The sequence below is a fragment of the Acipenser ruthenus genome, chromosome 4, assembly GCF_902713425.1.
Source record: "Acipenser ruthenus chromosome 4, fAciRut3.2 maternal haplotype, whole genome shotgun sequence".
NCBI lineage: Eukaryota > Metazoa > Chordata > Actinopteri > Acipenseriformes > Acipenseridae > Acipenser > Acipenser ruthenus.
In genome coordinates this window covers 7,384,964-7,409,705 of record NC_081192.1, presented here as the reverse complement: position 1 = coordinate 7,409,705, position 24,742 = coordinate 7,384,964, and the positions used below count along the sequence as shown (strand labels likewise).

The window sequence follows — 24,742 nt, the reverse complement described above, 5'->3', positions numbered from 1 at the left end:
TATTTACTTAGCACACATATTGTTTCTGTGTAAATATACCATGCAGAACCCAGCCTCAGAACAATTAACTTTGAATCAGAAAAAGAGGCTAATGTATGCAGTATTATTACTCGTATCGGTTTTATGAGTGTATCTGATCAGATACAGCAGTGTTTGTTTCCACTTCCTCCCTGTTTTCTTTGTTGTTCCTTTCTCAATTCTGGCTATACAGGCGACTTAAAATCTCCTCCCTCACTCTTCAAAATGTCCCTTCTCGATTTCCTTGCTTGACCTATTTCTTTGAAAGCACTTCCTCTGTGCATGTTCGGCCATGTTTTAATGCATATTATCCTTTCAGAAATAGCTGTGTATTCAACAACTTGTATCTTTAAACAAAAGTGTTTGTATAGATTTGCAGCTTTTTTCTTAGCACACTTGCACAATGGTTTACACTTAAGACTTATGGCGACAAAATTGATATACAGCATGATAGTATCATTGATACGTACGCGATTTTACTAGGCAGCAGTACACAAAAGATTGCAAATACGTAAACGCAATCGGGAATCATTTGTAAGTTCATATTTCCCACACTCACTCAGCTCCAGCAAACCGTACGGTAAATAACTATGTGTGAATGAATTGTGATGGAAATATTACTTTAAAAGTATTGTTATTATTTTTGGTTCCTTTTATTGTTTGTTTTGATACACCAAAGTGACAAAACGTATCTATTGCTGCCGTGTAATATATGAAATGTGTATATACGGTATATACACTATCCAGTATATTATTTTTTAAAAATCTAATAAACAATTGGGGATTGCATGCTTTGTCTGCTGTGTAGTTTAGCTGTTATATTTGAGTTATTCTGAGTTGCATAGCAAGAGACCTGTTTAAAGTAGAGCTTGTTTTTAATATAATACAGAGCCCGGGACGGGACAAGATATTATATATATATATATATATATATATATATATATATATATATATATATATATATATATATATATATATATAGTGTTATTAATTTGACATCATTTTAACATTGTCAACTAAAAATGTCTCCAATTGTGTACAACATTTCAATATTGTATCATTCTGTTGACGCTGTTTTTGTGTGTACAGTTTTTAACTTCCCATAGTAGATTCAAAAGTTTTATTTTTTGATGATGTTTGACGAATTGTTATGGCTCTGAATATATATCGAGATATATATATATATATATATATATATATATATATATATAAACATATAAACTATCTGTCACGACATTTCTGTGTAGGGACCTTGCTCCACAACAGACAATATCGTTTAGTTCAACGTTTTATCTGTAATACACATTTTGAAACCTTCGCCACCACATTTATCTGCAGTTATTAGATGATAATAATAATAATAATTTAATGATGAAGGAGGGGAGGGTAGTGGCGTCAAGTACCACAGATATGAAAGGGTGTGTGATCTAATAATTGTGAACCAGACCAAGTAGAGTTATCACCTGCAAAGACAATTACACACACACACACACACACACACACACACACACACACTTAACATGACTTATTTAAAGACATCATTTAATAACATTATGTCTGAAGGGTTATGGCCTTTGCCTATAACATCGTCTTTGTAGGATGTGAATGTTTACCTTCAGAACACGAGCAAGTGTTTACAGAAATATTTTAGCTGTCCACAGTTACCCCAAGTGTCAGTGTCCAGTCCATTAATGTTCTTTTCTGTGTGGTTCAGTGGTTAAAGAAAAGGGCTTGTAACCAGGAGGTCCCCGGTTCAAATCCCACCTCAGACACTGACTCATTGTGTGACCCTGAGCAAGTCACTTAACCTCCTTGTGCTCCGTCTTTCGGGTGAGACGTAATTGTAAGTGACTCTGCAGCTGATACATAGTTCATACACCCTAGTCTCTGTAAGTCGCCTTGGATAAAGGCGTCTGCTAAATAAACAAATAATAATATACAGTAGAAACTTTGCAAGAAAGAGCAGCTCTACTGGTGAGAGTGCACCTGACTGTACACACATTCTCTGGAAGAGAATGTTTTATTATTTCATGTTTGCTGAAACACGTGTATAAGAAAAGGCATTTGTGACTTCATACATAACTGCTCCATTTTCCTTCTAGAGTAACATGAGGAAGAAGCAGAATGTCAGGAACAGAAAATCTGAGGAGGCTCCTGTGGTTCAAGAATTTGTTGTGGAGAAGATCATAGAAAGGCGTGTTGTAGAGGGGAAAGTTGAATTCTACCTGAAGTGGAAGGGATTTACAGAGTAAGTACAGTAACCTTGTACATTGGCATGCTGTGCTGTAGCCCTATAGCAGAGAATGGCCATGTGTATAATTACATTGCCAACCCCTGGTAAGACAAGGTACTCTGCTTCATGCTAGGAGAAACACATAATTACATTGCCAACCCCTGGTAAGACAAGGTACTCTGCTTCATGTTAGGAGAAACAGAACCATCCCCTTTATGTTTCTTATGCCAGGTGTAGCTGACGGCAATAACTGAAGGTGTGCTCATTTATGGCTGTGAATAAATGCAAAATTGCAAAGGATACTGGTTTTCTGTATTTATTTTATACTTGCCCATTTAGGAATACATTGAAATTCATTTTTTAGTGCTGATAATACGTGGGAGCCTGAAGAAAATCTGGACTGCCCAGAACTCATTGAAGAATTCTTGAAGACCCTGAACATCTCGCCGGAGATAGACGAGACCAGTAACCAACTGCTGGTGGAGCAGAACGAAGTGGAAGAAAGCAGTAAGGAGTGCCAGGTACAACTTTCATTTGTGCATTTTAAAAAGAGAATAAATACTGGAAATCATTTTTTTAGCAGTGTTATAAGTGATATATATACACAGAAGTCCTCTAGGCTATACATTTTGAGAACGTAAACCAACTACATTGTCAGAAAGGGCTGATATAGTCCACGCTAGGTGTACTCAAAATATCAACACCATGAAAACAATAAAGAGAAGGTAAAATCAGCGGGGACATTCTACCAGTACTCACTGGTTTTCTGTACTGGGACTTTTAATTTTAATGCAGGTACTGGGTACCGGGACTTATTTAATCTGCATTCCATCCACTCACACAGTCTACTAGCGCAACATTTCTCAAATGCGCTTTCATTCAGCACAGTTCATGCTGCTTGCATTCTTTCCTCATAGTGCTACTGTTTCTGTTAGCTGCTATTGGCCAGCATTAACGTCAGTATAATCACTGCATGTTGATTGGCCAAGCTTTCATTCTGATCAGTTTCATTTTGGCATGCGTCACAAATCTCCACCCATTCTGCTTTGTGTCAGTGCTCATTGGTTGATCAATGAGAGAAGACTTTAGCCGTGTGACGTGAAAACAGCGGCAGTGGAGTAATTAATTTCTTAATTGGGGAGTGTGGCAAAGTGGTTTATTGTGTACAGGTGCAGGAGTGATGCGGTGCGTAATTAGCAGACAGAGATTTGTAATCCAGTTGGAAAAGTATTTTTTTTTTTTTAACAATCCAAGTCTGGTGACCAAATAATGATCCCTGGCAATACACAGCAATGTGTAGCACATGGGGTAAATAATAGCGGGTTTGCAATCCCAAATAATAAACACAAGTATCCTTCCCACAATGTACAAACACGGTCACCAGTCCTGGGTGTGTGCTCTAGTGCTCGTGGTGGGTGATACAGTTTATTGTGTGACAATAGCGCAGTGCTGTTCCGGGTTTTGTGCTGGCCCTTGGCGACAGCTCCAGAACATGTTAGCCGTCTACTAATACAACAAGCAACAATTATAGACAAACAAAACAAAACAAACACTCACAATACGTTATCACAATACTGCACAGGTCCTTCTGGGTTATTTTCTCGTAACCAAAGCAAAGGAACAGATTGCGTCTCTCCATCCCCTTTTATGCCATCACACATGACCCCTTGGTTAATGAGTGCAGCCGTCCCTCCAATCCAGGACTGCCACATTGTTTCCCTTCCGGGTCGATGAGTTAATGCACCGGAGTTCCGCCCCCTTTAAACCCTCTTTCCCTTGAACCCTGGGAAAGAACCATCAGGCCAGCCCGTCCAAGGTACTCTGTTCTCGCTGCTTAGCGCCCTCACAGATCGGGAGGGAGATTTACTATCAAGAATCATTGTATTTCTGTCACAGGGAGAAACATTGGTGAAGATGAAACTGAAGGCAAAAATCCACGTCTGTCCGCCATAAATTACATAGGTGATAAATATTAGAAATAATTATCATAATGCGTATTGCCTTGCACCTGTTTCCTTGCCAGAATTTGCGCGAATGTTTCTAAAATGGCAAGTGATATGTGTGACAGTAGGGACTAATATTTAAAAAAAAACAGGATCAACAAAGTGCTGCTTCAGATTTGGCGAGTCAGGGATACAGGTGCAGGTGTGCTTCACAATTTCCAAACACTGGCCCAATGTGCAAGGTAAATGTTAAGTGTACTGATCAAACTGTTTGTTTTTAGGATATCTTGAAACAAAACTCACTCTGTACAGCAGTTACTGCATAGTGTAATATTTCTTAATGCTTGTGTGACCGGGTCTTACGTCACGTGCGTGGATAGCCGTTGTTTACAACACAGAGAGACAACTGGGAGGTGGATTTGAAACGCCAGCACAGGCGCGCAGGTTTTATTCACAGACAAACAGAAATGAAAGTAAAGGTGGTCATGTGACGTTACCAGCGATGGTAACGCACAAAGGACACATACAGCAAGCTGTACAAAAGGCAAAATAAAACACAGTACAAAAACTACAAATAAAAGGTGCCCCAGAGGGCGAGCGCTAGCCTTTAAAATGAGGCGTCCAGCTCCAGGAACCTGCTACACTACGGAACCCTCTCCTCCCGAGTATACGCCGCTCCCCTCTGGCATGGCGTTGCAGTCACCTCGAACCATCTCCCGCAGATGCTTTTGAACTGACGGACACTCGATCAAGACCCGCCCACCTGCTGATTAAGGTCCAGCACAGCCAATCACTTGCTGCCCTTCCCCTCAACCAAGCCTAGCAGGCAGCAAGTCTCAATCGAGCGCCCGTCTGTAAAACAATAATTCAATTAAACAAATCAACTCCAAAACGACACACAATAAACCCATTTCCCCATACAAATTATACCAACACTAAATACACACGTGCAGGGCAATCACCCTGCTACAGCTTGTCATTTAAGGTTTAAAATAAGTGTTATGTTACAGTACATGACTGAGTAAAACATGCAGCGCGCACAAAGCTTTCAGTATTTTCAGCTTCTTTGTTTATGGTGAATTGGTTATATTTTATCAGTTTTATTTTTTAAGGCTTATTTTGTATTCATAAATGTATTGTGTACTGATATGTATACATTTTAAAAGTATTTATTAATTGTCACAGATTGTCTCAATTTGTTTAATGTTTGCACCTGGCTGTGCATACGAGTACCTGCACTTTTTTGTTGAGAATTTCACCCCTGGGTAAGATTATACAATGAGTAGTACTGGAAAGGTTGTTCTTATTTGTATATTTTTCTTCTGTGTGCTACAGTTTAAATGTATAAATATGTTAAAAAGTCAATAATTGGTATGCTGTGATATTTCAAAAGCCATGCACAAATAGTTTTCATTGAACACTTCTCTAATTTTCTGTTTCTTTTTGTATTGTCATGAGCATAATGGTTTTATTTCACACCAGTAGCAGCAGGAAATTCTGAGTTTAACCAGTTCCGCTGTTTAAAATGTAGTTCTGCATACTGTTTGTGCCTCTCGGGAAAGACAATACTCACACATTTTCCATGCCTGATTATTCTTCTTCATGGAATTTCCAGTCTGCAGTTTGGTTAATTATTTTCAAAATAGCGTGATCACTTATTTAGAACATATTTTAGTGGTTGTGTTTTTCTATGGGGGAAAAAAAAAAGATTTCCTCTATGGGTTACACAGATTTTATTTTAGCTCATAATTATCCTGTTTTTCCCATAGATCCAATGCTAAAGCTAGGTTACCTTACACAGTTTGAATGCTGCAAAATGAACTATAGACAAGCATTAACTGTTAAGAGCATATTGAATTTTATTTTTCAAGTCAGTCAATGGTCAAAAAATATGTTAGTGGCATTACTTTATGTAAAAATAATCATATAAGAAATAAAAATAATCATATAAAAATAATCATATAAGTGGACAATGAAAGCACTGCTACAGGATCTATGGTTAAAATGGTATGTAATAAATAATAAACAGAATCTAAATACAATTAAAGATACCATAAGGTGGAATCAATCAACATATACTCTCGATTTGCTGGTTGAATCCCCATATTGTAAAATGCTTATAAAAACCCTACTGTTTCTTCTCCCAGTGTGATATAGGTTGACCAAATAGCGTTTTGTCACTTTATTTTCCCCAGGTACCATAGACGCACTAAAATGTGCCCACCTTTCAGTACTTGGGCTTATGTTCCCATGCTGGGGTGGAAAAAAGGAGAGAATACTTCCAGTCTTCTGAGTTGGATACCTCTGCTAGAAATCTGTAATATCTTTAATGCAGAGAAATCTGTGTGTCATCTGCCCTAGTTAATGCAAGTTCCAGATATTACTTGATAGAGGAGATCATGGTAAAAACTTGGCCACAAGCAACCTAAATTAATTCCAAGACAATAATTGAATCATGCAGAATAAAAGAACATCAGTGATGAGTAGGGGAACAGAAACATCTAATTGTTTTTGTGATGCTACCACCAGTTGTTACTTTATGGTAAATAATGTAGAATTCTTACTGTGACATCAACAGGCAGACGAACCCCAGGAAGCCAATGAGAATGAAGAGGCCGACCAGCCAACAGGGTTTGCCAGTGGATTTGAACCAGAGCGCATCATTGGATCTACAGATAGCAAAGGGGAGTTAATGTTCCTGATGAAATGGTGAGGATTTCTTCATTATGCTGTTATTGCATTTAGGGTGTGAATAGATATCTGGCATTTTAATGCTTGCTTTAAGATCTTTGCAGCAACATTCAGTTGTGCTATTTAAATTACCATCTACACCTACACTTTAATCAAACCAACCATTTCGCGTTAACTCGTCACACTGCTTAAATATAATTAAAACACGCCTTGGAAAAATAACAACCTCTGATTGGTTAAACAGCATCACATGACCATGCGTGTGTGTGTATATATATATATATATATATATATATATATATATTATAGCGTATAGCATGGCTCGCATACTGATGAGCCGCTTCACACTGAATAAATCACTAAGCACCACTGCATTCTAAATTCCATGACAGACTGCCATTTTATTTGTTATTAGTTACAAAACCACTGCCAAAAATGAGTGACATTCCACCTATTTCCTTTAATATATTTGGGGATGAAACTCCAGATAACGGGTACAACACCAACTTTCTGAGTGAAGACAGCAGTCCACCTGAAAAAAAATACAAATAAAATAAGTGCACCAGCAACTGTCAAGAGCAGACACATAACAGTAGATGAGGAACAGCTAAATGAAATGGAACAAAAAAAAAGATTGAAAAAACTGCAGCATGGCCTGTTAATGTACTTAAAGACTGGTTTAAGAAAAAAAATATGGACATTCATGTTAAAGAAATAAGTATAAAAATAAAAAATAAAAAATAAAAAAAACAACGTAAGGTAATTTTATGCCAGTGCAAGAAGTTCATCTGGGGACCAGTATTCAATCTCCAGTTTTATAACGCTGAGCTGGACTAAATAGATATTTTAACAGTAGAAGTTTAAACATCTCTGCTGACAGCGAGTTTAAAACCAACAAGAACATATTCCTATCAGTCATGAAAACTCTTAGAAAAGCAGGTAACGACAAGGCCAGACACCACCCCCCGAATTACCGGCCTGGATTTGAAGCGCCTGCGGGAAAGTGAGGCACTGTCCCCTGACACCGCGGTCTGCTTGGTGCATAGAGTCTGGTTTGAACTTCAACTTAATCTGGCATGACTTGGACGCGAGGGTGTCCGACAACTAACAAAAACATCTTCCGTGGTCTGAAAGGATGAAAACAGACTTGAATAAGTGTGCCTCGCATATAACGAATACACAAACTCACCTGATACAGCTTCAGCATCCAAGGCAGCTTTTCCCTTTACTTCCTCAATGTAATTTGAAAAGTCCGGCCATCATCAAGCATGTGTTCAGACCTCTAGTAGTTTTCGATGCAGAAATTCACAATAAAACGGACATGTGCAATTTATTTTTAATAAGAGATCAATAAATGTAATTAAATGAAATTTGGGGCTATATTACACTGCAGATGTATACACAATAAAAAGTTTAAAATGTGTTTTAATTATTATTTTTCATCCCTCAAATGACAGTTAGTCGTGTTATAAGTGGTATAAACCACTTTGGGCTGTGCGTTTCCGATGATATATACCACTTCTGGTTATCACCACCCCAAGCGTGGTATATATCATGGGAACCGCACAGCCCGTCTTGGTTTATACCTTACATATACTACAGAAAGCTGTATTTAAATATTTTCAAAGAAAGTGCTCTATAATATGCAAGCAAGCCAGCACAACAAAATTAAACAGACAGTAATGCCTGTGATCTGTCTAATGACTACTATATATTAAAGGAAACTGATAAGAAAATATACAGTATAATTTGAAATGCATTAAGGTGAGTAATAATCTGACTCCATTGTGATTTAGCAGTTGGTTCAAACAATTTAACTGCAAATGCTGGAATTTTTCTGTAGAATTCTGTGTAAATAAAAATAAAACTATAAATAAATATAAATATAAAAAGGGGAAACAATATTAATCCAGAAATAGGACAACAGGTTTTTTTTGTATGATGGTAATTATTATTCTCAAGACTCAAGATCTAGTGGATAACATTGCAAAAAAATGAAATAGGGAGGGATTTATAACAAGCATACAAATAAAAGAAACTTGCTGGAACTGTATTTTAACAGCAGAGCGACAGATAGTGAAAGATTGTTGTAATGTGTAATAAATCTTGAATTCTGTACCGATGGCTGTGTGTTTCTTCGTCCCTGAGCAGTTATATGTCGGGCTGTTTGAAAGGACGAGCAGTAATCCAGAATCGTGGATTGATCGTTTCTTTTGTTTCTGTTTTTTGTTTTTTCTAAATTCAGGAAGGACTCGAAGGAGGTAGAGTTAGTGCCAGCCAGAGAAGCCAGTGTAAAGTGTCCTCAGGTTGTAATTGCTTTCTATGAGGATAAACTTACCTGGCATGCATGCCCTGAAGATGAACAGCAATAAAACTTTCTTGGCAGTGCTGAAAGGTTTCACAGGAGAACATTGCTTGATATATTCAAAATGAGGGCAGCTCTACTACTTTGACTGCTGCTTTGTATACTCTATGGCAGGCCTGGTCCTGGAGAGCCACAATCCAGCAGGTTTTATAGCTAACCCTTAATCGTCCATTTCTAAAGACTTGGAACAATTTCATTTTGACTAGTTAAGCAGGTAATTTGTTCAATTAAGTAATTTAGAAACAATTTGAAACAAAAGCCTACACACTGCAGCTCTCGTGGACCAGAGCTGACCACTCCTGATATAATTGAACACATTAACTTGGTGATTAAGGGTTACCTGTAAAACCTGCTGGATTATGGCTCTCCAGGACTAGGGTTGGCCTGCTCTATGGGATGTGCTGCTACAGTATACCTTGTTTAATATTGATTTTTTTAATTATTCCATTAGGATCCCTTACATTAAAGTAGCTGTCTCCTTGGCTGATGCATTCTCCTTAGTTAATATATCTCTTATTACAACAGAAGAATTGCTTGTCTAAAGATTGTTCTGTATTATTGATGATAACATTTTATTTTAGTCTTAATTTTAATTACTATTCTTTAGTAGTATCCAGCGTTATCTAAATTTGTAAATTATTATTATTAAAAAAAAAAAGTTGACAGTAAATCAAAGATTTATGTTTTATTAGTGAGGTTCATCTTTTTCAAAGGTATGTTAAATTGAATATTTCGTACCTAATTAATAATCACATTTCATGCTGCTGACATTTTTCCTCTTATTCTTTGTCTTACTTATCTGCATGTTTGCTGTATAATGTTCTGTATTATGTAATGCTACTCATAATTGAAAAAATTGCAATACAAACTCTTGTGTTTTTTTGGAATTAATTACATTTAATGAAGACCACTCCTCAGTGGTAATGCCCGCTTTGCTCACCCAGTGGCTCAAGAACGACACCTCCTGCCTCAGCAGCATGCACTTTTCGGGTTGGAGCTTGAGGCCCGCCGATCAGACCCAGTTCAGCAGGGGACCTGGCTGTTGAGTGGACCTGGGCTCGGTGTGCCACCATGCCTGAGCCTCTCTTTAGTGGTTTGCAGGCTTGTAGGCGAGGCCTGGCAGCGGCGTCGGATGTGCCCTGGCCATCCACAGTGCCAGCAGATGAGGGGCTCAGGCTCCCCCGGCTAGTCTGGATCATCTGCAGTCTGAGCGTCAGGTTTAATCCTTGTGTTTGCGGCAGTAGGACCTTGGGTGCGGTAAGCACTGAAGAGGGGCGGCTGCTTGAAGGGGGCTGAAGGCAGCTGCTGCTCTCCCAGGACCACTTCCACCAGTTTGGCCTGGGAGAGTGCAGTGTCCAGCGTCGTTGGAGTGGTGAGGCGAACATGGTGGCACAGGGCATCGGGGGTGAGGCCGCGGAGGAAAGCCTCAGTTGTCAGGTCTTCCTTTGCCGCAGCGGTGAAACCATTATACCCCTGGCGGGCTAGGTAGTGAACATTGGCAGCAAATTGGCCCAGCGGTTCTCTGGAACAGCGTAGGCAGGTGGCCAATTGTTGCCGCAAGATGAGGGCGGGTTCAGTTCCCCCAAAGTGGTAATCAAGAGCCAGGCTGACAGCCTTGTAGTCCAACAGTTCACTGTGGTTTACATTAAGCAGGGTTTTAAGTGCTTCTCCTTCTAAAGCTGCAATTAATTGAACTGCTTTCTGTTCCTCACTCCGTGCATTAGGCCGGGCTACCAACTCAACTTTCACCCGGAAGGCCTCCCAGGACGCTTTCATCCGCCCTCAACTACCAAAACTCCCGCAGTCATTTCCCCATTTAACCGCAAACACACACGCTCCTAACTATGCTCCCCAAACGATCTCCCCCACCTCGCATACACACTTTTAAAATAAAAAAATATATAACTTGCACATAGTAAAATGACATAAATAAGGTTTGTATTTTATGAGGCATAACACACTGCTAGTAAAATGACATAAATAAGGTTTGTATTTTATGAGGCATAACACACTGCTAACCGTTATAAGACACATAACATGCAAAATATAAAAATAAAAACGAGATATACCTGTAGATGTGAAGTGGTTTTGAAAACTGCACTCATAGATGACGGCACTTATACCTAGGCAAGATGGCGTCTCTCTTGGCATACCAAAATGACGTAATGTCCTATCTAGTGTTTCTATATCTATGTGCAAGATATTTCACAACACCGGAAAAGTACGGGTGGCATTTTAGTGACGTTTTTTGTGACGCTAAAAACTCCCGTTGAGTTTAGGTAAGCACCTAGCTTGGAGTAACGCACATGATTAGAAACAGGCTTAGACAAAGGACAAGAGATGTGTTGTTAATGGTCTACGGCTTGGCGATACAGTTTCATTCAGGAAACCTTAAGGTAAGGCCTAATTACCATAGTTATTATACAGTAAAAGCAGCCGTGCTAAGTATACCTTGTTGAAGTTTTATTGTGAATAGAATCGGAATCTGCAGTGTGTGTTTTCGTGCTATCAGTATGCCATAGCTAAGCGAGTGTAGACTGGAGACTACTACACTAGATCGAGTAAATGTTTTAACAATATATTAAAAAAACAAAACGTAGGACACAATTTATTGGTACTGTAGTCGCTGTGTTGGTTGTGCAGGAGGCTAACGAATGTACGCTTATTATTTTGTGTCGAATGGCGTTATTTCCATTCAAACGACATCCTTTCCTCAGCCAATGTGTTGCTTCACTTACCAGTACGCGATCAACGCCATTAAAAACAATTCTGCATGTTTACCACGTATTTTATGAATGCATGTTATGGTCGCTCTTTCTTGTTTACTGCAAATTAGGTTTTCACATTACTAAGTCTTCACACGTACAGTACTCAAGACGTGTTTTTAATTGCTGTTTTACTATGTATTATATTTAATGTTTAATATCCAATGGGGTTGAAATGCTGGAATAGGCTGTTACTATATGTATTTTAATTGCCATACAAATATACTGTATTTGGATTGGGAGTGATCACATCCACAGCTGAAATCATTAAGATGGAGGATTTGTGTCTATAAGGAGTGTAATTGCTAACAAACTTTCTCGTCTATATTTCATACATGTACTGTATAATTTACATGAACGACCGGTAATTCCAGTATATTGCAGTAGAATTGGTGACCTGACAGTTTGTGAAGCATGTGTTTTTTATTCCTGGTGGTATTTGTGCCCTGTTAGTTCTTTGCAATCTACAGTAAGCTTTTAGAAAATAAACAAATGCATAATGTTTTTGCTCCTCCCTTTTCAGCTCCTATTCTGTTGACATCAGTAGGCCTGCTTGCATCAGTTGCAAAGAACAATATAAGGTCTTTAAAAACCAAACAAAACTGTTTTTCTCACATTTTGTTGGTGGCATAGACAGTTTCAGCTTTCATTTTTGTTTTGAGTGTCATTTCTGTTGCTGTATGTTTAAAGTGTTTATGTCGCTGTGTTTCACTTAAGGCATGCCCATTTAATGTTTCATAACCATGGTTAAAGTATTTGGTACTTTTGTAAAGAAGTACATATCAAAGTGTTATTTTTCTGTATGTTGATAATGCCTAGGTTTTATTTATAAAAGGAAATGCAACTCATCTCATTACAACAATGTTATATTTTCTAAGTGTCCAGTTCAGTCATATACTGAAGTCATTTAGATAAATACATTAAAATAGGCTTATTATGAAATATTTTTTTGAAAATTAGACAGATGTAGTAGGGTAATGACTAGACCCATCCAGGACAAGTTAAATAGCACACTGCAGTCCTCTGACTTTTGTTAGTTCTTGCCTCTGGAATACGGTTCATCTCTCGTTTTCAAATTTAAGAACCTTTACAGTATAGGGATACTGTATTCATGAAAACATGTTGTGTCACACTTGGTGTATTTTATTGTACATTTCCTCACCCATACAAAACCCTGGAACACCTGTTAGTTCAAAACTGCCTTCCAGTCCTTACCTATCAACTAGTTGTCTGTGGTGATAGTTAAGTGTTTAATCAAAGATAATTCTGAAGGGTGAAGTCACTACTGAAGAGTATTATTGCTGCTACTGGAGCCACGGTCTTGTCAGTAATTATAGGTCAAGTGATTGAACAATTTAAAGTGACTGAACAAGACACATTATAATCAAAGCTGAACTCTGATTCTGTTCGGCTGAGACATTAGGCCTGTGTCAAACAAACAAACAAACAAACATGCTGAATTTTCCCAGTAAAGGAAATGGAAAGTAACCAATGGCTGCTTCCATTTGACTCGCATGTTTTCAATACTTTATTCCATCCTGTGACTATCGGAAGTGCAGCATTAAAATACATTCACTAATTACTGATGTACTTAAGGTAACTTTTGTGTTACGTGACGTGCATTTTACATAACTATTTCAGGGCTGGTTTTGCAACATTAGGTAATCCAAGATTAGCGCAAATCAATGTCTGTGAAACCAGCAAAGGTTTTTAGTTTCTTTAAATGATTTCATTTTTTTGGTAATATTGTGAACTAAAGAGCCACCTTGGTTCACTGAAAGCAGATATAGCTGATGTAATACCAGGCTGAGTTCAGGTTAGAACTGAATAAAAATCTGTTTCATAAGTTTTAAATGTATGAAGGGAGAAAGTCAGTCATTCTATTTCATCAGTTTTGGGAAAAGGCTGGCTGTGCGTTTTCTCAGACAAGCCAGACTGATTCATGTGAATTAGTGGTAATAAAGGTGATTGTATAGATTCTGATATCCTGATTCACCGCATTAGTAGTATTCTTGTTTAGATTAACTTTTCTTTCTGAGTTGTCACATGCCGGTGGACTTCTTCAAAGCCAGAAGTTTATAGCACCCATGTGGCCTCAGTATAGCTCCCAGAATCACTTCTAAAAGATAGGACTATCAGGTACATCCATTAACCTTCCCCCCTGCAAAACTGTGTGGATATGTTATTGGTAATTATATTATTCTACATAACACATTACTAGGATTTGATGACCTGAAACAGAAAATGATACACCATGAATCTAAACAAGAAGAATACATTAGAGTAACTCATAGCCATACCCAGTGCTAAATAACCCTAAACTAAAACAATTATGCCTAGTGAATCCTGTTTCTAGTCTGCAGGGTAAATCTTCACTTTTTTACATTTTTTTTTTCTTTTACAGAGCTATTTTGAATAATGGATGAAATCAACAAAAGAACAAAAAAGGTGTGTCAAGTGTTAGTCTTGAATATTGATTCAATGGTGTTTCACTGTGTGGTATTTCTACACTAGAGTGCCCATTTAAGGTAAACAACAAAGTGAGTTGTGATAATCAATGTGATGAAAGACCACATTCAAGTTTTCTGGTGGATTTCTAATATATACCCCCCATACCTATATGCACGTTCGCCTGTTTGGGCATTTATATGGAAATACTTTATTTTTTAGGTGAACCGGGAGGAGAAATCATGGGTTATGGTTGTTTGGTTACAGTATTGTAAGATTAAATGTAAAAAATCCAAACTTTACAAAAATAGGAGTTAATTAAAGACCAGAGAAAACCCCATCATTAAGAAGTACACTTCCCTGTTTTAAAAAGCACTGAAGAATATTGAACATGGCAGGTCTGTTAAACTGCAGAACGATTGAAGTCATCCATGGAATAAGGAAGTTATTCAGTAGATTTACTTAGGCATGTATGTCAGACAAAACAAGCTGTGACAAGTGAATCAGGGTAGTCATAATTAGGTCAGGTTGTTAAAATGCCTGATTTAATAGTATAAGTCTGTGTGAACTACTGTAACAGACGATACTTGACTGTTACGAATTACTCCGTTCTATTTTTTTTTTTTTTAGTAAAAAAATACTACATAAAGTATTATCAAATGCATAGATAAAGTACATGCTATCTTACCCTAAGCAGTGGGACAACTGCTGCTCAAATAGGTATCTCTGTTGCAAAATTCAGATATGCATGAATTACAGAAAAATGTAGAAATCCAGAGTATTTAGCTGTAGCGTTGCTAGTTTAAGCAACAGGTTAGGTGAGCTCCTGCATTCCTTAGCATGCCTGTTTACTCTTGGTATCTAATAATATCAGTATTGAGAGTTCAATGTAGGGTGAATGTACTGGCCTGTGCTCCTGACCTTTGAACTTCCAGCAGGGTTGTAATACAAGTTGTCCACAGAAATTCCAGACACAGACTGTTGGCCACAAAATGTGACTTTCTGTGAGTGTAAGGATTTATGGTAAACTCTGGGTTCAGTCTTCACATTCCCCAGTGGGTTTTGCCAGACATGTCTTATATATGTATATTTCTACCAGTATTCATATGTTCACTGTACATAAGATGGGAACTTCTCTAATTGCAATAAAAAAACCCCAGTGTTGATGCAGTGTTATTCGGTATGAGTCAGTGTTTTCACTTCCCCATTTTACCCATAAATAGGCTGAGATCTTAACTGCACAGACCAATGAACTACCACCTTCAGTCAGTGAAGACAAACCTTTTGTAGTTGCTTAAATAAACTGCTGTTATTTTTGTAATGCTTCTGCAGGAATTTGTAAGTGTTTGGGTTCGGGACCCAAGAATACAAAAAGAAGACTCCTGGCAGTCCTATGTCGATTATGAGATTTGTGTTCATGTAAGTATAACAAAATCTTTTTATTGTAATATGCTGAGCAACAGGGATGTGTTGAATACATACAGCATGCCTCTAAAAAGTGCACAAGTTGTGTTGATTTTCCAGTGGTTCTGGTAAAAGTACATATGAATTTGAAATGCAATAATTTGGTGACTTTTTTAAATTAACCTTGTTATGGTTTCTGTTCATATAGTGGAGGCTCTCTGTTATGAAGTTTCGTATCTAGTATCCAGAGAACGTTGCATCCATTTGTGATGAAACTAGTGCATTTTTAACACAAGCCATTGAGGAGTCACCAGCCTGTCTCTCTTGAGTCATGCATCCATGTCACACTTGCATTTTGTCTCATAGAAAACTTTTGCAGTTGTGATCAAACCTTGTTGGGACTTACCTCAGGTTATTTGAGAGTTTCACAATCTAAGGATTTATAGAGGAACCCATCTGTCCATGTCACACTTACATTTTTACATACATGCCGTGTGATGTAGCAGAAAGTAAATATAACATGATATATATATAAATTACCAAAGTGAGAAGCTTATCTAGAGAGAAATAATCTGTTGGATCTTTTGTTTGCGTATAATCATTAACAAGGAAATTATTCCTATTAAAGAACGTCATAAATATCCAAGAATAAACTGTGCCTGAAAGAAGTGATTCCACATTCCACACGTGCCTTTATGTTCCTTGGATTTCATTAATCACATGTTGTGCTGCTATTGTTAAAGTTAGCAGCAGCCACACCTCTTAGTTATCCTTGATACATGAGTAACGTACCATCTTTTAATTTGCATTTCATGTGTTTTTTGGCAGACAAATAGCATGTGTTTCAGGAAGAAGACCTCTTGTGTTAGAAGAAGATACAGAGAGTTTGTATGGCTAAGGCAAGCACTTCAAGATAATGCACTACTAATGTAAGTGTCAAACTTTGTTTATTTAATTTCTAACATTTCTGCTTTGACTTCTGTATTGGGAGGGGCGAGCAAGCTTTTTCACCTGAAGTAATTAGTTCTGAATGAATCAGGATTGTAAAATGTCTGTTAGTTTAATTGTCGAGTTGTAATTTATGTGATCAGTTGAGCAGTGTTGTCTCACTATTTATTTGCTCATCATACCTCCTGAACCTTAATGTTGTTGGAAATAGAGGCAACATAGAAATAGTTCAGAAGTTACTAAATCAAATACTTTTGAGATCAAGTAGAGTTAAGATTTGTAGACTGTGTGATTCTTCATAACAGAATACTATGTATTATTTAATAATACTGACGACATAGTGTTTGGATAAAATAACAACAACAAAACAGGAATAAGCACTGAAGTTATTTGTCTAACAATAAATAACTGGCACTTGGAATGTTAATAACATCTGTGATACATGATACAGTGCATGCTTGTGGACATTTTGCAAACTTGCCCTTATGAAAGTTTACTAAAGTGAAAGCATGGTGAAGTCGATATAGGTATTTAAAGCTTATCAAAAAGCATGGTAAACTATGGTAAATGCAAAATGACCATTGCATTACACTAGAAGTAGGTTAGTGTTGGGCACTCAAATACAACTGTACAGCTTGACAAAGGTATTCAACTCAAAATGTGAGACGTTAAATACTGTACTGTATTGATTCATTATACTGACCGTGTGTTCAGTCCGTTGATCCAGAATGAATTCTGTTAATAACACTACATACAATAGGCTGTTTATGTGCTGCTGTTTTGCTTCTAATTTTAGAGATGTACCTGTACTCCCTTCAAAAAACCCATTCTTCAGTATGAACAACACACAGCATGTAGAACAGAGGATGAAAGGGCTGCAAGAGTTCCTGGAAAAGTAAGTATTTTATTGCATAGCATCTGATACTTTGGAATATATTGACAGTTTTCGTTATTGGTGACTCGTCAGCGTGGCCTGTTGTAGCATTGCCACCTTGTGGCTGGTTGTGAGTGATGCAGGACACTGTGCACAGCTCCTGTGTTGACTATTAATACATCTGTATATGTATCAGTAACACTGTCAGTTATTTATATGGATGTTTCCATTTTGTGGATAACATTTTACATTTCTAAAATATAATTGCCAAGTCATAATGGAATTTAAAATATAAAGCTGTAGTACAAGGCTGAAAGATAAGCCTATTACAGTGAAATTGGTCTGTGCGACAAATGTTTACAAACTGTATGTATAGTGAACTAGTCATCAAATTGATGTGGACATTCTTTAGCAGAAGTTATTCATAGTATTAGAATGTGGGGACATGTGGAGGAGCCTCTGTCTGTATGTCACGCAGACATTTTGACTTGTATATACAGTGACTGTAGGAAATGGGGATGTGTAGTACTTGTGTGTGTATAGCATGGCAGGAAATGTACGTTACAAAAAGTAATTATGCAGACTAAAATCATCTATTATAGGTTTTCCCCTGAATTGTATGTTTCGATTACTACTGCATAGACGTTAAACTGCCGTATTAATACTTTGTACAATAGCTGCTAACTGTTTCATCGGTATTTGAATTTGATTTATGTGGTTGAAATGAAGGCTGCTTTAGCATAAAGGAATAAACTACCATGTATATACTGTAGATGTACTATTCTGATTACACTATACACACACTCAGTTTAAAATCAAAACATGTTAAATAATATTTGTAATATTGTTAACTGCCTTAAACACAAAGCAAAAAGTGCATTCTGCATGCATATAAAAAAAAAATAATGAGGTAAAAAAAAATAATAATTTGTGCCGGCTACAACTCCATTACCTTTTATCTAAATAAATGATACTGTGTGACCCCTAAGTGATGCTGGGCTTTCACGGAGTGGTGAGCTCAACAGTAGTTCAGTATCACGTGTTGGAAGGAAATGGGCAAAGGCATTCATTTTTCATTGAATTATTTTCATATTTCCTTCATTCTTTCCTACCAAGACGAGGGAGTTGTGAAGCTTGTTAAAGTGCTTCAAGGGGCCAGCCGTTAAAAAAATTGCTGTGGACATAAAATCAGGTTGAAATAAATGAATGTCCAGTATCATTTAGAGATTGTTATATGTATAATGGACTGCCTCAAACCATTTAAAATCTCTTTATAGATTAAATATTATTTCATAAAGAAAATAAATCTCATTTTAGAAAAGCAGTAACCTGATAAATGTGCAAACAGTTGAGCATAACTGCTTGCCATTTACTTGGGTGGTAGCAAATTGTAGTACAGCAAATGCAATGCAATTTCCTTGATTAATTTTGTTTCCAATTATTATTTTCTCAGCAGTAGTAGGGCTCTAGTACAGTATATAAACTGAATTTGAAATATTTGCCTGTCTAGTATATAAAAGTAAAATACAGCAATGTATAGCCTAATGAAAGTTATTTACAAAAAATGTCAACATTTTATGCTGCTGATTGAGCAATTCAATTACTCTGCATTTCTTTCTAGGCTCTTTTTTTATTTATTTTTTTAAGCACTGTGAGCAGCTACATACATTTCTCAGATTTTCTTGATTTGTGTTTTCATCAAAACAGATTGCACTGAAAACAAATTGCTTCTTAATATATTGATCATTGAATCCCCTTGGTCTGAATTTACACTATTGCATTTCACTATTATACCTTTTAATCTTTCAAGAGTAAGGCACAGTCAGCTCTATTTATTGTCTACTTCCCAATAATGTGTAGGGGTTTAAAGTGGCCTTTCTGGACATTGACACAAAAATTATCTGCTACTGTGTGAAGTAATAGAAGTGCTGTGTCAACTGTAACAATGCAGAAACAAAATTCATGCCCATTCTGAATGCTTTGCCTCATATAGGGGCATATTAAAGAGCAAATAGCGGGGTTCCAAAAAAAATAGTGTTACACGTCCTCACATGCTGCTACAACTGTTTAATTAACATACCTGTACTTTTTCTTTTCATTGTTAACATTGACAACTTTTCACACTTTTAACTTTTAAAGTCTGTTTCAAAGCTCTTTTTTCAAAATGTACACTCTAGTGTCAGGATTATTGCCCACATTGTCAAACAGGTAACACAGCAATAATGATCTATGATGTGGTACGGAACAGAAAAGCCAGAGCATGTAAAAAGTTGTCAGGATGTTCACAATGAAAAGAAAAACTACAGGTCCATTATTTAAAGTTGTAACAACATGTGGGGACGAATAACGCGTTATTTTTTCAATAGAGAATAAATACTAATTAGGCCTATGCTTTCTTATGGATGTTTGTCTCTGTGAAAGTTTGAGATCAGGATTTAACGGAACTGAATTCAATACCTTTTGACAATACAATAATTTATGAACGTTCCATTTGTTACATTTTCTACAAATGTATATATAAAAAATATCTAAAGGCCATTTAAAAATGTGTCTTTAAAAAGCATCATTTTAAATTATATCCATTCTCATGCATTGCATTGGATGATTTAAGTGTATTAGATCACCAAGAAAATAGAAAAAGATTTATATTCTTGGTGGTGCTAACACTCATTTCCATAGGCACATGTACAGAAACATTTTTGTGCTGGCTATTTCCAGTAACTTTAAAAAAATTCAGTTCAGATTATTTGAGGAATTGATTCAATTGATTCTTATCAAAATCGAATTATCCTTTAAAATTGTGTGTGTGTTTTATCCGCTTATCTGTTTCATCTGTCATATTAGGTACATAGGTCTACCCCACGGTAATCCCCCATGGGAGAATTGGGCTAGCTCCCCGAAAACAAATAAGTTGTGTTTTGTTCTACCGTGGGGAGGGGTGCCTGACCACTTTGTGGCAATGGCCACAGATCTAGTGGCACAGTGATGGTGCATGCCAGTACCTGGTGGTTGTTGGCAAAAAATATGCCATTATTGTACCGCTTGCACATACCCAGTGAATCACTAAACCCAGTGAATAAAAAAACCTGGAATGATTTTCTGAGAATATAAACTGGTAGTTTGAGTTTAGAGTGATGATACTATATATACTGGATTGTAGTTAGATGCTACCAGGGCTTAGGTCATTTGTGGTTGTTTTCACTAATATGCATTTTAAATCAAACATGTTGTTCCTATGTGCTTTTAGGTACAATGATTAACTTCCTAAGATTAGTATTAATAAAATATACTGTATTTTGAGATTTTTTTTTCTTCTAATATACAAAAATGGCTATATATTATAATATGTATTTGTTTTTGTTTTAAGAATTTTACAGAATACATCCCTGCTGTCAGATAGCAGACTGCACCTCTTTCTGCAGTCCAAGCTCAGCCCCACAAAGATTGAGGCTTGTGTTTCTGGGCAGACCAAGTACACTGTTGCAGAAGTAATACAGAGATACGCTTGTGCAAACAGCCGATTCCCTGTAGAAGAAAAACACAAAGAGAAAAGCCCAACTTACTCGGATTCTGACTCGGAGAGGTATTTTGTGTTTCAGCCTATCTAGTCAGTATTGTTTCTGTTTATCTGATATGAAGATAATGAAAAAATGAATTGACTGTTTTTTTTATTGAGCCATGACGGCTTATCATAGAAGCCTTTGCCCACACCTCTATGCTGAATTAATGAACTTGGAGGAAATTCAATTATCTGCATTATGATTATGTGAATTTCATTTAGTCAGACTTGAATTATTTCCTTTTAAATTATCTAGCTAAAAAAAAAAAAATCAGACTGCACTCCGAACAGCTAATTAAAAGTCCACATTTCCTGTCCCTCGTTGTGACTGGAGATAATTAAGGTTCTCCTCTGTTACTCAGGCTTTCAGTATGTTGTGGAAACCAATTTCATCGTGATTATTTTATTTTCCTCCTTGCAGTTCATCCTCAGTACTGGGACACGGCAGTGATGACAGTGCCCCACAAGACTGCAAAACAGAAGCAAGGGAGGGGGAACTCTTTAGATTGCTGTCTGCATCTCCGTCTGAAGAACACCAAGTACAGCCCTGAAAAGATGAGATTCAAGAGTTCAAGGAACTGTTCGGGAGGAAGGCATTGAAGCAGTGACCGTGCTGATGATCACTGGGGTCATCCGTGTCCAAATTCTGCATTACCAGGAAAGAACAGACACAATTCAACCCTGGTTTTAATTCATTTACATATCTGTCATCATATGTGATGTTTATTCATTTTATAATTGTGTTCTCACTCAATAAATCTACATATGACAGTAATTAAAAAAGGAAAAGAAAAGATGACCAAGTATTATTGTCAACATCATTGAACACACAGAAAAGTTAATTTTTCTAGATGCTGTAGAACTGTTTAATCTGTCTCTATGAAAAGTTGGATTATAACTGCCTTTTTACACTATTATTAAAGCATATCACAAATTGCATATAAATATAGATGTTGTTTAAAGTGTTAAAGCCAGACCCCTTATGTACCAAAGTTATGGATCTCTGAGTGCATTCCTGTGCATGTTTGTTTGTAAGTATGTTTAATACCAGAGTGGGTCCTGTTTTAATGGTTTTATCAGCATCTGTATTAAGAAGGCTGTGCTCTCTTAATATTTCCACACAGATCAGAGACGGCAGTGAGAAATGCTTCCAGTGCTTCACTGTGAATAGTAATTGCACGCCAGCATTCTTGTAATTATTTGCAAAAATCTCAAGTGACCTTATGGCGGAGGGGCAGCGGATGAAAATCGAGAATAATAAAGGAAATGTGCCTTGTGCTTGTTTCCTAACTTCTGTGAGTGACTCAAATAATTTGCCTCAGGAAACTTCAGCCCATTTAGTTTTTGGCCCAAGTGTGGCAAACATAAAACAGAATTTCCTGCCAGGCCTGTATTTGCATGGGCTTATTGTGGATATAATTAAGGAGTTTCATGTGATGTTGGTCCTTTAGTACTTGGAAATTTCTATGTCCATTTAGGCACACTCAGCTAGAAAAAAATAAATATATATATATCCTATATTGTGAATTTCAGTGTGTAATGGAAGATATTGTTTATGTTGATGGTTTTTCAAATAAACCGTTTATATAGTGTTACACAAAAGTCTTCTTTAAAACCAGTAAAGATGTCTGTAACTTATGTAATTATGGGAAATATATGTTGGGTTCAGTTTTTGTTGTTTAATCCTGCTGTTTATTTTGTCAAACTTTATATTGTTAATAAAAAATGTGTAAAGAAATTATTCATTTATGTTTTTTGCTTTAAATTTATAAACAAACACCCCTAGGTTAATTAAAAGTAATTCTTCGATCTTTTTAAAATGTGATTCGACAAAGTTAAAGATCCAAAGAGCCTGGATTTTTACAAGAAACTGAAATTATTTTTCTGCCACAGAATAGAATTTGATACTGTACAGCTATGGCCAAAAGTTTTGCATTACCTAGAACTGTAGGATTGAGACATGATTTTGAAAAAAATATATATATATATATGAACATAATTTAGATATTTTATTTAACACCATGTAATAATAAAAAAAAACCTACCGGAAGCCATAATAGTAGTACAGTATTTAATCTTAGATTTTGAAATGTCACATTTCTTTTTTTGTTTTTGTCACTGTCTCATTAAGTATGGTATAGAAAAACTAAAAAACGATAATTCAATTCAATATGTTAACATTATTCAGCAGGTTTCATTCCAATTTATGAAGCAAAATTAGTTAATTCTATAGGATAATACAAAACTTTTGACCATAGCTGTGTCATCTAAATTATGTAACAAACGTTGACAGTCTGTGTAAGAAGTACAAATATAAAATACATTATTTTGAAGATTATATATTGTTTATAGGATTTCAGAGCATCATGATTTAATCTGCCACCAAATGTGATGGTTCAAATAACAGAACAATGTGTCCTGTGAGTGCCCACTTAAGCAAGCAGTATTTAAAGAAGAGTCACTCAAATTTGAGTCCTTCAGTTTAATAGGTATCTGAACAAACCTTTTAAATGATGACCCAGTCAATTTATTGTACCTTTTATATCTGAGAGCAATATATCTATCTATCTATCTATCCATCTATATCTTTGAGCTAATATATATATATATATATATATATATATATATATATATATATATATATATATATATATATATACAGATTCAAAGATAGAAGTAGAGATGATGTCACAATATATAGAACACCATTACACCATGTAAGAATAAATCATGAATTTGAATGTAAACAATAACAAGTAGTTGTCATGCTGTCAAAAACCTATAAATACCTCCAATGTTTTGATTCAAACACAGGCTCCCTTGAGAAAGATATGTACAACATATCGAAACGTTGGGCAGCTATATAAATTAATATTCCACTAACTTAGCATTTCAGTACTTTTGTCTTTAACATGTCTTTCTTTGTTACATTTATTATTATAGACCTTTTCTTGCACAATATCAGACAGTATATATAAATAATGTCACAAAAATAACAAGTGAGTATAATAATTAAATTAAATAGCACATTTGGGGAAAAAAAAAGCTTTTTTATACATTAAAAATGTTTGGAAATAGAGCGGAAGATGAGTGTATTTAAAATAACATGCGCTAGCTATTATTGGGAGCAAAACACATTTGGTACACATTTAAAATACAGAATGCAATTGAGTTTGCCAAAACTACGCTACAGTACAATAACTTCAGTTGTTACAATGCTGAATTAAGACACAAACGGCATTTTGTTTTAATTGTTTTAATTAATAGCGTAACCAACTAATCGTTTTAAATGTAGCTATTTAATAATAATAATAATAATAATAATAATAATAATAATAATAATACACGTATTCAAGAGTCACTAACTTGTTCTGGAAGTCAAAGGAAACTCTTTTGCTCTTCATTCACAGAGAGAAGGTCCTCCTCCTTCAGTTTCTCACTTCCAATCCTGATCCTTGAAATCTCCCGTGCAAAGTTTGCGTTGAGGGTTGAGC

The 24,742-nt window shown here is 36.3% G+C and overlaps 2 protein-coding genes across 4 annotated transcripts; both read left to right on the top strand.

Moving 5' to 3' along the window:
- The first annotated feature begins 286 nt into the window (after positions 1–286).
- Positions 287–10,118, top strand: LOC117400148 (chromobox protein homolog 3-like). Of its 2 annotated transcripts, none has more exons than XM_033999606.3 (5): positions 287–552; positions 2,121–2,266; positions 2,616–2,772; positions 6,773–6,903; positions 9,131–10,118. In XM_033999606.3, the coding sequence occupies exons 2-5, from the start codon at positions 2,127–2,129 to the stop codon at positions 9,255–9,257; spliced, it is 555 nt and encodes a 184-aa protein (XP_033855497.1). In that variant the 5' UTR covers positions 287–552; positions 2,121–2,126; the 3' UTR covers positions 9,258–10,118. The 2 variants fall into 2 exon arrangements, with proteins under 2 accessions (XP_033855497.1, XP_033855496.1); XM_033999605.3 differs by having other exon boundaries at positions 289–598.
- A 1,282-nt stretch (positions 10,119–11,400) lies between these two features.
- Positions 11,401–22,989, top strand: LOC117400146 (sorting nexin-10-like). Of its 2 annotated transcripts, XM_033999603.3 has the most exons (8): positions 11,401–11,646; positions 12,539–12,596; positions 14,420–14,463; positions 15,796–15,882; positions 16,696–16,796; positions 17,612–17,710; positions 21,057–21,272; positions 21,670–22,989. In XM_033999603.3, the coding sequence occupies exons 3-8, from the start codon at positions 14,434–14,436 to the stop codon at positions 21,797–21,799; spliced, it is 663 nt and encodes a 220-aa protein (XP_033855494.1). In that variant the 5' UTR covers positions 11,401–11,646; positions 12,539–12,596; positions 14,420–14,433; the 3' UTR covers positions 21,800–22,989. The 2 variants fall into 2 exon arrangements, with proteins under 2 accessions (XP_033855494.1, XP_033855493.1); XM_033999602.3 differs by lacking the exon at positions 12,539–12,596.
- The last annotated feature ends 1,753 nt before the right edge of the window (positions 22,990–24,742 follow it).